Here is a 15,490-nt window from a genome sequence, read left to right as displayed (position 1 = left end):
CGTAAACTGGACCTTAAACAAATTTTGATTTATAATTTTTTTTGTATTTTGTAATTTAAAAAAAAAATCTAAACCCTATTCCTCAAACTCGACTTCAAACTTAAAAACTTTTAAATCCAAACTTTAACCTTTAAATATAAACACTAAACTCAAAATTCCAAACATTAAATTGATCATAAACTTTACCTGTAAATTTACATTTTCTAATTACTGAAACTAAATCATAATAAGAAATCCAAAATATAACAATTGTTTCTATATATAAATATTTAAAACATTCATTTTTTCATCAAACAAGATCATTCATATATAAGATCATTAAAAAGGGATAAAAATAACTAAGAAAGGTGAATTGTCGCTGACCAATGAAATAAGAAGGCAAGGATTGCCAGTTTTCAATCTAAACCGTTGATCAGACGGATACAGTGCCAAAGAAGAACTCGTCAAATGATAGCTATCTCTATACTCATTTTCTATTGGCTGAAACAAAAAGGTCCCCTTTATAATTGACAGACAGTCCAATGGTTGGGAAAGGCGTGGATCACAAGTTAACAAGCATCACCGTTGGATTACTGATATCTAACGGATACTATCCGTCTCCGTCTCCATTGATATCATGCTCTGAGGAATTCGCGTACAGAGCCAACTTTAACGACGGAACTTATGAACCTCATCTCTCCATAGATTCTGTCGTGATAGTAGAAGAAGGTGTTTGATCTGCTTCATCAATGAAGCAATGCAACTCGTGTGCTTCCAGAAGAGAGATTTGTTGCAGTAAGCTTTGTGATGTTGAACATGTTGAGAGAGATGAGAGTGCTTTTAACGATATTGAAAACAGGGGCTGATTCAGCTGTCATAGAAGACTCTGTAGACATCGTAGAAGAGAGAATTTTAGAAGAAAATTTTTAAGTTTAAGAAAAGAAAAGAACGAGGATTTAAGTTAGGATCAGAAGTGCCTTGATACAATATAGAGTTTATGTTAACTTATCTATGTCATTAATCACATGTGTGTATTTATAGAAGAGATTAGTAGAGAATCTCTACAAGATAAGGACGACTCTAAGTACAACTTAACTGATAATCTTTATCTATACCAATAGAAAGAAATCTCAAAGTCTTCAACTCTATAAATAGTTGGACAGATCAGATCTCTATTTCTCACATTCAAATCACTAATGATGGCTCCTCAAGACGTTATTTTCCTCTCCGTCCTCATTGCCACCATCTCCATCGTTGCATCCACAGTATGTCCCCCAAATCTCGTCATCTAAATAATGACTTTTCTTTTTATCTAACGAAGTATGTTTAAACTATTAGGCTATATAAACTTCGTTTCTCGATTGGGTTATAATGTTTCTTGATTTTGCAGGAAAGATGCCTATACACAATATATGTCCAAACCGGAACGAGAAAAAACTCCGGCACAGATTCGATCGTAGGGGTTATATTCGCCGAAAAAAGTCGTGTACATCGAAATTAAGGACCTAGCGAGTTGGGGTGAGACTAGAAATCGAGACTATTTCGAGAACGGTAATCTGGATGTTTTCAATGTGACGGGGCGGTGTCTTCCCAACCCAATATGTTTTATGAGACTATCAACTGACGGCTCCGGCAACAAGCCCGGCTGGTATGTTGAGTACGTGAAAGTAGAGATGAGCAAGATTGGAACTACGAGCACTCATCAGTTCATTGTGAAGCAATGGCTTGCCCTCAGTGAGAAACCGTATCAGCTATATGCCGCACGAGACGACTGCCCTTCTGTGACTCAATCGCTTGAATCAAAGAATCCATGAAATATATCTTGTGAACGACGATATGTATTTCAAATAAAATAAAGAAAAAATTACACCATGGATCACTTTTATAGTTATGAATTACACTATGAGTTACTTTCTTATATAGATACACTTTCTCTAACTTTTTCCTCTTTCTAGTTAGGTTTACAAACTAAACCTAATCACTTATTATTATTGGTGGGTCATATTTTTCTTATCTCTTCTTCTTCATTAAATCTCAAAGCAATCGAAGCTTTCTCTTTTTTTTTTCCTTTATTCTTTTGTCCATCCTGACCACGGTCAAATAATCTTCTTCACCGACCACCACACAACATCTTTATCTTATAGATCTTTTTTTAATCAGAGTCTTGCAGAATCCATTAAACCCGACAAAATGGTCTCTCCTTCCATTTAGATCTGTTACCTTCGTAAAAGTCCTGATTGCTGCTAAAATCTACGGTGGATACTCCGGCTCAGTCAGCTTCGGCATACCGTGAGATTCTCATGGATCATAACCCTTGCTACCGGTCATCTTTAAAGGTATTTATTTCACTGTCGTGTCTTTCTTATGGTTTTTTTTGTATGGTTTATTTTTTTCCTCTGGGTTTCTATAGGCGAATTTAGTATAGAAAATTTAGATTCTCCATAAATACAATTTCTCTTGGAAGGAAATTGTTTATTTTGTTGGAAACAGAGTTTGGGAAATACAATTTCATTGTTATAAGTTAATTTGACGGTTAATTTACTGGCAGTTCAACAATTGGATTACATCATTTTAAATGTAACTGCAAAATATTGGCTTGAGATTCCAAAAGATGAGAACTTGAAATTTATGTATTCTTCTCTCTTAACTCTAGAACTTAAGCTTTTTAAGAAGTTTATACCATCGTATATTGTTGTTTGTTAAATTTGTGTATATGATTTATTTAAATTATTTTTTGTAAGTGTGCTAAATTTTTAAAATTTGAAAAAAATTCTATTTAATAAATTAATTTTTTCCTTCAGTATTTTAAATTATAGGAGAAATAATCATCAAAACGATAATTTTTAGCTTTATTCAGGGCATTCATTCCCGATCCGCACTCGCAGTTGAATCGATAACCCAATGACCCATATACAGTCTAGTTCAGGTTAAATGAAAAAAAAAATCCATTTAATTAAAAGCCCGATAAGACCTGGTAAAATCCCAAAATCCGCCATTAGCATGTGACTCGACACATGGTGACCCGATAAAATACCAAAAATAAGATAATATTTCTAAAAAATTGAATAAAATTCTCATATACTTTTAATATTATATAAAACTGAATAAATTATTTTTAGAATGTTAGAAATGAAAAAAAAATTATTATCCTCATTGTTATCCACCAACATGTTCTAAAATGTTTTAAATCGGAGAGGCTAGTAATTTTTAATATATATATATATATATATATATATATTATTTTAGATTTCGACAAATAAGATGAATGATATTGCCTTTTTGCGATCCAAATAGATGGTGAAGATAGTTGTATGTATAGAAAAATGACGTGTAGAGATGATTTAGGATCTTCATAAAATTGTAAGCAAATCTAGTAATATATTTTAAAAATAATAAATGGCAATTTTTGAGAATAAATTCGTAAGTAAATCTTTAATAAGATAAATTATTAAAATACACTATAACAAATTTTCTTAGCTAACTTTAGAAATCAAACTCTAATTAATATTTTATATATTTTAAGAATATAAAATCATAACTAAATCTCGGGATTACGAATTTTAATTTATATGGATTTTTAATGTATGTAAATTGGAAATTCGGCCTCTAGAGAATAATTTTTAAATTCGTTTCTGATGCATGGATATTATTTTAATTATTTTTTATATCTCGATGGAATCCAATATTAATTTGGTTGAGATATTGGGTTAACAATAATATTTTGAATTTAAAATATTAGTTTAGATAATTATCATTTGAAACTCAATTTAATTAAATTATTAGATATCCTAAATTTCTATTTATGTGTTTGTTGTATAGGTCTGAAAATATCTATAAATTAGCTTTGATTTTATAGAATATATTATACTATACTTGTGTCTTATTGTATATCCACATTCTAAAAACAAAATTTCAGATGATGTTTGATTGTCACATAATAATGTTATAGATCAAACAGTTAGTGCAGATGTTAATATATAGGATATATATTCATAGCATCGATTTGTCGTGGAGTATAATGTTATAGATTAATATACGTCAATTATCCAATATCACTTATCCCATATATATTTTCTCTACCAAATCTCCAAGTCTGAAACTAAACAACCTGCAGCTGTTAGTAGCACATACTGTATAAAGTTTATACGTAGGTAGATCAGTCCTAATTCAAGAATATATTATATACGGCACACAGTTGGATTCCGTTTACAAAACATACAATTGGCTATCAAAACAATAAACAACATGAGTGAGTCTTTTAGAAGACTATATGTAAGGAAATACTGAATCATATCAGCCTTGCAAGAACAAATACAATGTTGGCACTGTATAAGATGGAAACGCAGAGAAGCTTTTCGGAAGTGGCCAAACGATTTTTTTTTTTTGTTGCTAAAATGTAAATATCATATAATGAAAGTAGATTTTACAAGGAAGATCTAAGATGAACCACTTGGCAAAAAAGATAAAAACAAAGTGGACCATGGATTTTCTCACTACAAAGAAGATAAAAAGATTATCTCAACCACAACTCCATGAGAGAATGAAAACACTTTCTACTTCTCCTTGCTGAAATAATATTTCTCATCTCTTTATCAATGGCATAAAAGACCGAATCTGGCGGGATAGCGGTCTGGTTATGCATTAGGTTGTTCTTTTGTTTCCAAAGATGAAAAATAGTGGTTTGAGAAGCCAACTTTCGGAGGCCAAAACGATTACGTTAGTTCTACTGTGTTCCATTTGTCTGCCACAATGTATAAGCGATGAATTAGCCAGTTGCTAACAAAATCCAAAGAAGAAAACAACATGACCCATTCATAATAAGAATTTTGAGGGAAAATGAGTAATAATAAATTTGGATTGACAGAAGGAGATACCTTTGGTGTTGAAAATCTTCAGTATCCGAAGTGTTAGAAAAGTCACCAACTGTGGATATTGCATAATCAAAGCTTTGTTGATAAGGACCATTGGCACTGAAACACTGCAATATGGAACAGGTGCAAGTAAATTGCATATCAAATAATAATGAGTTTATCAACAAAAGAGAACAATGCACATCCCTATATACTAAAGCACAAGTCATCTTGCCAATCAGATTTTGACACATGGAATATGCTGGATAAATTAAAGAAAAAATAAATTTCAAAAACATTTAAATGCAATAAACTGTTTCGTGTTTTCTACTTTTCAATATAAATAAAAATTCATAATATTTCTCAAAGCCCATGATCCCACGATCCTAAAAACTGCCTTATCTTTTAGATAAAAAGAGAGAACACTATTGGGGTGAAGCTATAAGTGATGTGCCCATGGTCAGTTTATTTATTTTAACGTCACCATGAATGGTCAGTTTATCTGTATGCTGTGGGCTAAAAAAAGGAATAAATGGGAAGATGGATAACTACAATGAAGACATTAAGACGAGGAAGACACGGTTCAAGCAACGAAAGTCAAAGCTGACCAGTTGGGTCTTGAGAGAAGTGAGCAGCTTAGAGAGCTTTACCGCCAATAGCAAAGTCTATAATACCGCTGATAGCAAAGTCTTCACTCACTCTCTTCTCGCTAAAGTAAGTTTTTTGAGTAATTTTTAGTGACTGCAAATGCTAAAGCTATAACTGAAAACGTTAGTGTTTTTTTTTCTTTTTTTAAGAGTGTTTTGCTTCTCACAGTGGTTTACTTTCTATATCTTGGAGGAGTCTCTGGAATCGGCACGGCCGAACATGTAAGCTAATATTTTTTAAAATAGGCCGTTTGGACGCATATTAAACAACATATTTTTTATTAAATTAATTTAGATTGCAGAGAATTTTAAACACACGTACAAAGCCCCTATAATGCAAACCACCACAAGAAAATAGAGAGGAGAAAACGTAGAGATAAAAGGCACAAATGGAGTCTAAGTTGAACCATCAAGTAAGAAATTCAGGGACTAGAGAAAGCAAAAAGATTCATGGCTAGAGAAAACAAAAAGATCAAGATCTGACTTGATAGTAAGATTTTCTTACTTTGTGTATGTTTATTGTTTTGATCAACTTTTTATGTGTTTATAATTTATAGAAATGTTCTGATATTATTTTTGTTTAATTTCAGATCAAAATATTAATTTATTCTTCTAATTACTTTCTATTTTTTATTTGTAGGTAGAAAAAAAGAACTCCAAGTATAACAATGAAAAATTATATATGTATATAAATATATAAGAGTATTAGGAAGAAAATAAAAGAAAACATAAATGAAGGAAAATACTACAATATATGCTAATGTCAACTATCTTCAAAATCAAGGTTAGTATTTTAACTGTACTCATGCAAGAACTATGCTTTCCTGCAATCTTATTTTTCATATGTAATGATTTTTTTTTCTGGTTTTGGAAAAAGATTAAACATAAAACATTGAAAATAACATTTTTCCATTGTAAACAATATCTCAAAATATATTCAATTTCATTATAAACTAAAAATAATAATGCCCGTGCATAGCACGGGAGATAATACTAGTACAATAAATAATTTCAAAGCAAGAACAATTTTATTTCTAAGCTGGAAATACATAAGCTGAGAAAGGGAAATATGATGGAGAATAAAAAGTGCAAAAGGACCCTCCACAGAAATTCTTCTCCTCAGGGTCAGATAACAGGCAAAAGCACCAATGTGATAAAGCCTTTTAAAGTTTCCAAGACTCAAACAAATACGATTAAACTTAGCCAAATTCAACAGATTCAGACAAAAGGCTTACTGCTTCTCTTCTTCAAAATATTTGAGTCAAATGAAAAAAGGTATCCATTAGTACTAACGTTTGGTAAACATATCAATTTGGAAAGACAAAGAAACTATTGAATGTAAAGTCATTGTGGAAACATATAAAGCTTAAACTTTGAGCTCGTTTTGAAGGGAAAGATACCAATTAACTGTGAATAAAGCTTAGTAATTGATCTTAGCAAATCAAATCTAGGGTTTCCAAGAAAACTAATTCAGACTAAGAAGTATATACCCAGTTACGTTGCTGGCTTTTTTACTGACATCAATCTCCTCCTTCGTCTTGATTGAGGGCTTTGATTGATTCGCCTTCGAACATGACAGCCTAGAAGAAAACATCGAGTGTGGCTGTTCCTTTTCGCAGACTTCGCCATCTATATACAGTAGCTTTTTTTCTAAAACGCATCAAACTGAAACCGTAAGAAAAGGAAAATCAACTTGGAATAAACTGATAGCATTAGCATTATACTCCACATTATCTAATCGACATTTGTTAGAAAATCATTTAGAAAAGCATTTACTAAATGCTAATGCTCTCTAGCAAATGCTTCATATGAAGCTTTTTGAAGAGCATTTACATTTATAATTTATAAATTTAAGAAATAAATATAATTAGTTCATTTATTTGATTTAACAATATCATAAAATTATTTTTCTATCCAGAAAATAAAATTTTGATTTATAAAATAAATTTAGAATAGAAATATTTTTTTAAAAAATAGTATTTCACATTTAAAATATAATTTAATTATATAAATTATATTATATTTAAATGAAAATATTATTTTTAAAAATAGATATTTTAATTGTAAATTTTCTTTTTAAATAAAATTTTCGATATAAACATAATTTTGAAATTAGTAAATAAAATAAATTAATTATATCTCTTTTATATATTAATATATAAAATAAAAAGATATATATAATGATATTTTTTATAATATTCAAATTATTTATATCCAAAAATAAATTTATATTTTATTTATTTTAATAATATTCAAAATTATTTTATATCCAAAAATGTATATTTAAAAAAATATATATATTTATTTCTATTAATAATAATATATCACATTTAAAATTAATTTAATTTATGTTATTAATTGAGATTCATTATTTTTAGTAACAAAAATATTATTAATATATATTATAATTTAATATATATATATATTTAAAATAAATATATTATATACTAACTTTATAAAAAATTAAAATTTTATACTGCTTTTGCTCGACCAATCATCTTATTAAAAAATTTAGTAAGAGCATACAACTTCTGCAACATACTGCTTCTACAGCATATTGCTACTGTTTCTTCATCAGTTGTACCAATCGAGGCCTAAAAGGAGAATAAGAACCACATATATCATGTCCACGTCATCAATTTAACTCAACCAATCACATTAGAATGTTTTGACACTGTCACCTTGGCTTCCTGGTTTTCTTGGACGAGAGTGGAGAAATTGGCGATTGGATTTCTCAACGGAAATAGTTTCATCGCCACCACCCCGTTAATCCATCTCTGCGCCATGAATTCTTTTTAATGGGTTCGTTTTGCCTTCCTGTGTCTCCTCCTATTTATATCGAAAGGATTCAATACTCTCAAAAATCTCAAGAACGATGAATTCCAACAGCAAGACCTTTGGTTCCGGCGATCTTACCTCCGCGAAGTTGATCAACTCCGCCGGTGAGCCTGTGAATCGTTCCTCTGAAACCGCCGATTCCTCTGTCGTAGCTAGGCCAAAAAGAGACATAACTGGTGACTCCTCCGCCAACGCTGTCGCCGGTGTTGTGGGAAAACCATTTAGATTTTATTAATGTGGAATCAAGAACCATCCCGACAAGGGTGGAGATCCTAAGCAGCAATCAAGAACCATCCCGACAAGGGTGGAGATCCTGAGAAGGTAAAGATGATCCCTTTTCACCTGGATTCGATCTGTTATTAGCTTGATTGTGAATTTTCTTCGATCGATTTAGATCCGATCTGAAATTGGTCCGATTATGTGAATTGTGATGTTGATTGATTGGTGCAGTTCAAAGAGCTAGCACAGGCGTATGAAGTTCTGAGCGACCCAGAGAAGAGAGAGATATATGATGAGTACGGAGAGGATGCACTCAAGGAAGGAATGGGTGGTGGAGGAGGTGGGCATGATCCTTTTGATATCTTCTCATCCTTCGTTGGCGGTGGCAGCCCCTTTGGAGGTTGGAGGTGGTAGCAGCAGAGGAGGAGGGAGGATGCAGAGGCGTGGTGAAGATGTTGTTCATCTTTTGAAGGTTTCCCTTGAGGATCTCTACCTTGGTACTACCAAGAAGCTCTCTCTTTCTAGAAACACTCCCTGCTCCAAGTGCAACGGGTCTGTTGTCTTAAACTTTCATTTTTTCTCACTTTTATATTGTAATGTTTTCATCTGGTGGGTTTTTTTTTATAACCTGACACCGTAACCGGAGATATAGTGTTTGTCATTCAGCAGAAAGAGCACCCAAAGTTCAAGAGAAAAGGAGAAGACCTCTTTGTAGAACACACACTCTCTCTCTCACCGAAGCTCTATGTGGCTTTTCCTTCGTCCTCACCCACTTGGATGGCAGAAATCTTCTCATCAAATCTTATCCCGGGGACGTCGTTAAACCTGGTATCTATCTATTCATTCATGATTATTCATTGCTTCTACTTTTACCACCCAAACGTGATGATTACTCATCTTGATGTGTTTTGGTAGATTCATACAAGGCAATAAGCGATGAAGGGATGCCGATATACCAGAGGCCATTCATGAAGGGTAAGCTCTACATCCACTTCACGGTGGATTTCCCGGACTCGCTAAGCCCTGACCAGACCAAATCATTTGTATCTTCAGTTTGGTTTTCAACGTTTTAAGGTTGTAATATTGCTTTGGCTTGGATGATCTCATGTTTCTTTCTCATGTCTTTCACTGTCACCAAGGTACTGCGCCCTGAGGCTCTGGACCCTGAAGGCATCTTGGATGGCAACTTGGATGAGGAAGCTGAAGATGGAAAGGGGAAATCTGCCGATGAGAAGGTGAAGAAGAGTTCTGATGTTGTTGAGTCAGCAGAAGTCTAACAGTGCAATTGTGGCTTAAATTTATTATCTCTGATTTTTGGTTTTATTAAAGACTATGCATTGTTACTTTCCTTTCTAGACTCTGTTTTTGCAGGATTAGAACCATTTCGGTATTACTATCTACTGGTTCACTAATCTTTTTTTTTTTTTCAAATCTACATTGTTTTGGTAGTATTTATGTGTTTTAAGTCTTTTAGTTCTTAAGAGTGAAGTTAAGTTAGATACGAGTAGTGGCATGTTATCAAGTTGCTGAAAGACAAACCCATGTGTTCTGTTTTAATTTTAATGTTGTTCATTTACGATTTTTCACAGTCTATGGTTCTTTGACACGGGCTCCTTTAGGGATCTGGGGAAAGGTCATTTGCCTTTTGCATATGTAGTATGTTTTATGTTTTGTTGACTTATGTAGTGGGTATGGGAGAATCTGTTTGTAGTAAGTTCAAGGAGTGATAGGTGTACGTGGGGCTGACTAGAGTTTCCAGAGGTTTTCCGGAATAAATCAAAACTCCCACAATCTAATCAATGCACATGATCTTTAGTTTAATACAAAATCAGTTTCAAATCTCAAAATCACGGAAAATCTTGATCTGAGAATGATTCATGGCCTCTTTGATGTACCGACATTCATGGCCTCTTTGATGAGACAGGCTGTCTGATCGCACCAGACAGCTTTGTACTTTTTCATTCCCAAACATTTACATTTACACCACCCGTAAGATCTCTTAAGAATGTGTTTATTAATATCTTGGTTTCGATCTCAATGCTTGAACTTAGGATTATTTTCGAAATGGTTTTGAGATTGCTTCTATTGTTTGTCTTAAATCTCAGTTACCCATCATAATAAGTTTCGATTAGTATTGTATTGATATAGCATTAATTTCAGAGGAGAGTTATATATGTCTACTGTAGTTTTAGCCAAAAGAATAGGAATTTATGTAGATATTGTATTTGTAGTAACTAGCATAGGAAACAAATGAAGTATATGATCTATTTTTTGATCTTTTGTAGCTTTCTTACTTTAAGTCTCAAACTCTGGTACTCATCATTTTTTTGCTAGGCAAGATAATTTTTCCAGAAGATTATATCAAAAGCCAGCTATTTCCATGATGCAGTAAGAAATTACTTATGAAGTTCTTCTTAACTCTCGCAGACGTACTGAAGCTTTGTTTATCATTCATGTAGTCACATTACTATTCCTTAGCAAATATGCCAGTGTTATGAGGAAAATGGAAATATATCACTTTGTTTATAATCAGGGTCAGCTGCAAACATATATGCCTTCGGGCTTTCCATTTTGGTGAAAAGAGTTGTGTTTAGGATAAGGGTGTATCACCTTGATTTAACCCTAATCTATGGGATCCTCATTCTCTGTGTAACCTGAACTCTTTATTAACTAATCAATTCCAAATAACCACAAAATAAAAACAACAAATCATTAAATCATTGACAGAGTCTGGAATTTTCAGATTAAGCTAAAAATAAAAAAGACCATAAAAATTTGGTTGTTTATATGATACCAATAAACACCTCTGAACTTAAAGAAATAAACAAGACTTAGAAATTGGTTGTTTATATGATCCATCAATAGAAAATATTTTGAATAATTTGTAAATATTAGAATAGGTTTTTAATGTTCTGGTTTATTCGTTTACAAGCCATAACAACCCAAGTTATTCTCCTCGCTCAAATAACAAACCTAGAAATCACAAAATCAAATGCTGCAGCAAATCATGTAAAATATTGCTAAAATATATATATATATATATATATAAGAATTAATAAATATAAGAAAGTAAAACACTATTAAAATAAAGAAAATAGTAAAACCATTTACGCACTGTCAACATTTTAAACTCGACTTGGACACTAAACCAGATTATTTCAAGAGTCCCGAGATCATTGGTATCGACTGTTGCTAAACTATAGATCAATAATTTAATAAAATTTATTAAATATTTATATATCAATATAATATTATTAATCTTCTAAAATATAAGAATATCAAAATAATTTTTTAATTTAAAAATATAATTGAATGATTTTCAATTTCAGTATTTACTTACCCGAAGAAAAAGATTATTTAACTAACTTATTAATATCGAATTAGAAATTTGGCCAAAAATTAAAATAATAAATTTGTAACAATTATTTTTAAAAAATCAATAGAAAAGAAACTTTTGAATATAAAAATTACATTACAAAGATTTTTTTTTTTGAAATAGTTACCTCCAGTTTTAAATTGAAAAGATTTACCGGATTGAGCACCCTTAAATAATTCATCGACTTTTTCATTGCTTTGACAAATACAACACCCTTATTCCAAACACAAACATTGACATATATTATCGAAAAATAAACAATCAATGCACTTTTCCGCGCGTAGCACGGAGAAAGAATCTAGTAGCTTATGAATAACTCAGTGACAAAGAATGATAAATAGTGTTGAAACAAGTAGACATCTCAAAAAAAAAATCTTGTGTTTTAATAGTATAGATGAACAAATATAGTTTTTCATTCCGATTATGTTGTTCTTTGTTCTTTTCCTTTATGTTTCGTTTCTATTGTTTTTTTTTTTTTGATAATCCAGTATCCGACCACTAAGCGTGATCGACTAACCCACCGGGCTTATGCCCATGCCATTACAGGATTTTTAAGCTTCCACTTAAAGGCCCCTGGTTACGCGAAGTGATCTGGAAGGCGAGAGAAGCCCATGTAAATGCTCTCGTGGCCAACGTGGATCGAACCCAAGGCGGGCACTCCAGCCGGAGTTTCTTTACCACTAGGCCAACACGCGTTGGTTCGTTTCTATTGTTTTTTTTAATGTTTGTATTGTTTATTTATTACTCGCTAGTTGGTTAAAATAAATATAGAATTACATATTTAATCTATGAAAACAAATGTACACTATAAAAATAATTTTAGTTTCATGTTGAATATTAACAATAGTACAAACCTCAGCTATAGTCACAACATAAATATAAAAAGATTGTGACCAATTTAAAAAGTCACAAAACACCACGAAACTATATTTTGACCCGCGCTTTTGAAGCGCGGAATATCTTACGATGAAAAATTTCACTAATAACTTAACAAATATTTTGGTAATTTTAAAGAGTGTGTATTTAAAATATTTTTACTTCAAATATTTTGTTTTTAAATTCAACCCGATTGTGACAATACCGGTTAATCCGGAGATCTGACAATTCAATTTATGTTTTCAAAATATTCATATTAAAAAATCACTAAAACCCGAAACTAACCGATTGAACTGATGGATGACCGATATGTAATCTAATTGGATTTAAATTGTAATAGTTTCATAATTTGTAATCTTATAATCCAAATTTTAAAGTTCATTATTTGACAATTTATGAAATTATGACGTTTCTACAAAATTTTAAAGAGAAAATAATAGATATAAAATAACTAAGATTACTTATTGTATTATTTGGAAACATTGATAGTAGTATAAAAATATATTGTTTGGAAACATTGATAGTAGTATAAAGAAATAAGTATATTGTTTGGAAACATGGATAGTAGTATAAAGAAAGAAATATTAGTGATTTAATGTATGTTTAACTATAAAGTATAAAAGTGTATTTAATTTAAAAACTTACAAAATAAATGTTAGGTCCATCAGAATGTTTCTGTTTTAATAAGATAGATGAAGAAAATGCTATTTGTGTGTAAATCGTGGATAACAAGAGGAGTTTTGCAAATATGACATAAAACTTGAAATCAAATGCAAAAAATCTGACACTTTCCTAGATACGGACGTTGTTGTCTGTAACCGCCACGAGAGGATCCTTGATAACCACCACGAGGAGCAGAGTAGCTTTGACTTTGGTGAGGACGAGCTTGTGATGTATTGTTGTTACTGGAACAGAGAGATTAATAGGATTGGTGATGTTCAGCGTGTGCTCTCGAACAATCAGTCTCTCATGAAGTTCATAAATGGTAATTGGAGTGTCACAACCATTAACCATGTCGATAACTTCACGGTAATCATCTCCTAGTCCATCAGTGATGATGTCCAGAAGATCTTCATGATCATACACTGCTCCAAGAAGAGCCAGTTTGTCAACTTTATCAATGATGATAGGCATGTACTCATTGATTGACTTGCTTCCGTTGGTGGATTTTGATTTGTTGTTTCAATTGCTTGATGTGCCCTCTTGTTGGTTTGCCGTAGGTTCGATAGAGAATTTGCCAGACTTCACGAGTGTTAGTAGCTCTTTACTACAATAGGTTAAACAGCTAAAGACAGTGATCCAAGTAATGCACTGTAAAGCATCTTGTCTTGATGATTCCAAGCAACAAGCTAGGATTTGGTTCAGTTATTGTCGTGATAGTAGAAGGTGTTTGATCTGCTTCATCAATGAAGCAATGCAACTCGTGTGCTTCTAGAAGAGCGCGAACTTGCAAGACCCATGTTATGAAATTTGTTGCAGTAAGCTTTGTGATGTTGGACATGTTGAGAGAGATGAGAGTGCTTTTTACGATATTGAAAAAATGGTTGATTCAGCTGTCATAGAAGACTCTGTAGACATCGTAGAAGAGAGAATACAAATTTTAAGTTTAAGAAAAGAATAGAATCAGAAGTGCCTTGATACCATATAGAGTTTATGTTAACTTGTGTATTTCATTAATCACATGTGTGTATTTAATAGAAGAGATTAGTAGAGTATCTCTACAAGATAAGGACGACTCTAACTTATCAATATCTTAGATAAGTACAACTTAACTGATAATCCTTATATATAACCAATAGAAAGAAATCTCAAAGTCTTCAACTCTATAAATAGTTGTACAGATAAGATCTCTATTTCTCACATCCAAATCACTAACGATGGCTCGTCAAGACGTTATCTTTCTCTCCGTCCTCATCGCCGCCATCACCATCGTTGCATCTGCGGTATGTCCCCCAAATCTATTTATCTAAATAATGACTTTTCTTTTTATCTAGCGAAATTTGTTTAAACTATTAAGCGATAAATTTTGTTTCTCGATCGGGTTATAATTTTTCTTGATTTTGCAGGAAGACTGCCAATATACAATAAGTATCCAAACCGGAACGAGAAAAAATTCTGGCACAGATTCGAAAATAGGGGTTTTATTGGGCGACAAAGACGTGCACATCCAAATTATGGACCTAGTGAGTTGGGGTGGGACTACGCCAGGTCTAGACTATTTCGAGAATGGTGATCTGGATACTTTCAATGGGACGGCGGAGTGTGTTCCCAACCCAGTATGCTTTATGACACTATTCTCTGACAATTCCGGCAACAAGCCCGGCTGGTATCCTGAGTACGTGAATGTAACGATGAGCAAGATTGGAACTTGGAGCACTCATCAGTTCACTGTGCAGCAATGGCTTGCCCTCAGTGAGGAACCGTATAAGATATTTGCCAAACGAGACGACTGCCCTTCTGGGATTCAATCGCTTGAATCAATGAATCCATAAAATATATCTTGTGAACGATTAATGGCGATATGTATTTCAAATAAAATAAAAATGTTGCCCTGTGTGTTTTTGCCATATGTAAGTTGAATAAAGCCCACGTGGCAATAATCGATATTCTCACTATTCTAAATATAATTTAATAACATTTAAATTTTGTGGCAAATTATAAAATACTGTATATTTTTGTATTGGTTGCACATGTTTCATTTAATG

The 15,490-nt window shown here is 32.2% G+C and overlaps 2 protein-coding genes and 1 long non-coding RNA gene across 5 annotated transcripts; all 3 read left to right on the top strand.

Moving 5' to 3' along the window:
* The first annotated feature begins 259 nt into the window (after positions 1-259).
* On the top strand, positions 260-6,396 carry LOC108808571 (uncharacterized). 3 transcript variants are annotated; one of them, XR_008935204.1, is made up of 4 exons: positions 260-1,244; positions 1,370-2,315; positions 5,239-5,966; positions 6,117-6,396. It is a non-coding gene; the product is annotated as an uncharacterized LOC108808571 (long non-coding RNA). The 3 variants fall into 3 exon arrangements; XR_008935205.1 differs by having other exon boundaries at positions 262-1,244; positions 5,356-5,966; XR_008935203.1 differs by having other exon boundaries at positions 264-1,244; positions 5,327-5,966.
* Positions 6,397-8,054: 1,658 nt separating this feature from the next.
* Positions 8,055-9,666, top strand: LOC108811333 (chaperone protein dnaJ 3-like). The gene is made up of 4 exons (XM_018583379.2): positions 8,055-8,635; positions 8,765-9,085; positions 9,186-9,361; positions 9,449-9,666. The coding sequence occupies exons 2-4, from the start codon at positions 8,823-8,825 to the stop codon at positions 9,604-9,606; spliced, it is 597 nt and encodes a 198-aa protein (XP_018438881.1). The 5' UTR covers positions 8,055-8,635; positions 8,765-8,822; the 3' UTR covers positions 9,607-9,666.
* Positions 9,667-14,621: 4,955 nt separating this feature from the next.
* On the top strand, positions 14,622-15,400 carry LOC130496431 (PLAT domain-containing protein 3-like). The gene is made up of 2 exons (XM_056988496.1): positions 14,622-14,728; positions 14,852-15,400. Exons 1-2 carry the CDS (start codon positions 14,663-14,665, stop codon positions 15,275-15,277), a joined length of 492 nt encoding a protein of 163 aa, XP_056844476.1. The 5' UTR covers positions 14,622-14,662; the 3' UTR covers positions 15,278-15,400.
* Positions 15,401-15,490: the final 90 nt, after the last annotated feature.

This window comes from Raphanus sativus, chromosome 6, assembly GCF_000801105.2.
Source record: "Raphanus sativus cultivar WK10039 chromosome 6, ASM80110v3, whole genome shotgun sequence".
NCBI classification, from domain to species: Eukaryota; Viridiplantae; Streptophyta; class Magnoliopsida; order Brassicales; family Brassicaceae; genus Raphanus; species Raphanus sativus.
Note: the sequence above shows the minus strand (reverse complement) of the source record. Positions and strands in the feature narration are given on the sequence as shown.

Coding starts and splice junctions, on each gene's coding strand:
- LOC130496431 (XM_056988496.1), top strand. CDS start 14,663: ATGGCTCGTCAAGACGTTATCTTTCTCTCCGTCCTCATCGCCGCCATC. Junction 14,729..14,851: donor TCACCATCGTTGCATCTGCG/GTATGTCCCCCA, acceptor TTGATTTTGCAG/GAAGACTGCCAATATACAAT.
- LOC108811333 (XM_018583379.2), top strand. CDS start 8,823: ATGATGAGTACGGAGAGGATGCACTCAAGGAAGGAATGGGTGGTGGAG. Junction 9,086..9,185: donor CCCTGCTCCAAGTGCAACGG/GTCTGTTGTCTT, acceptor CCGGAGATATAG/TGTTTGTCATTCAGCAGAAA. Junction 9,362..9,448: donor CGGGGACGTCGTTAAACCTG/GTATCTATCTAT, acceptor GTGTTTTGGTAG/ATTCATACAAGGCAATAAGC.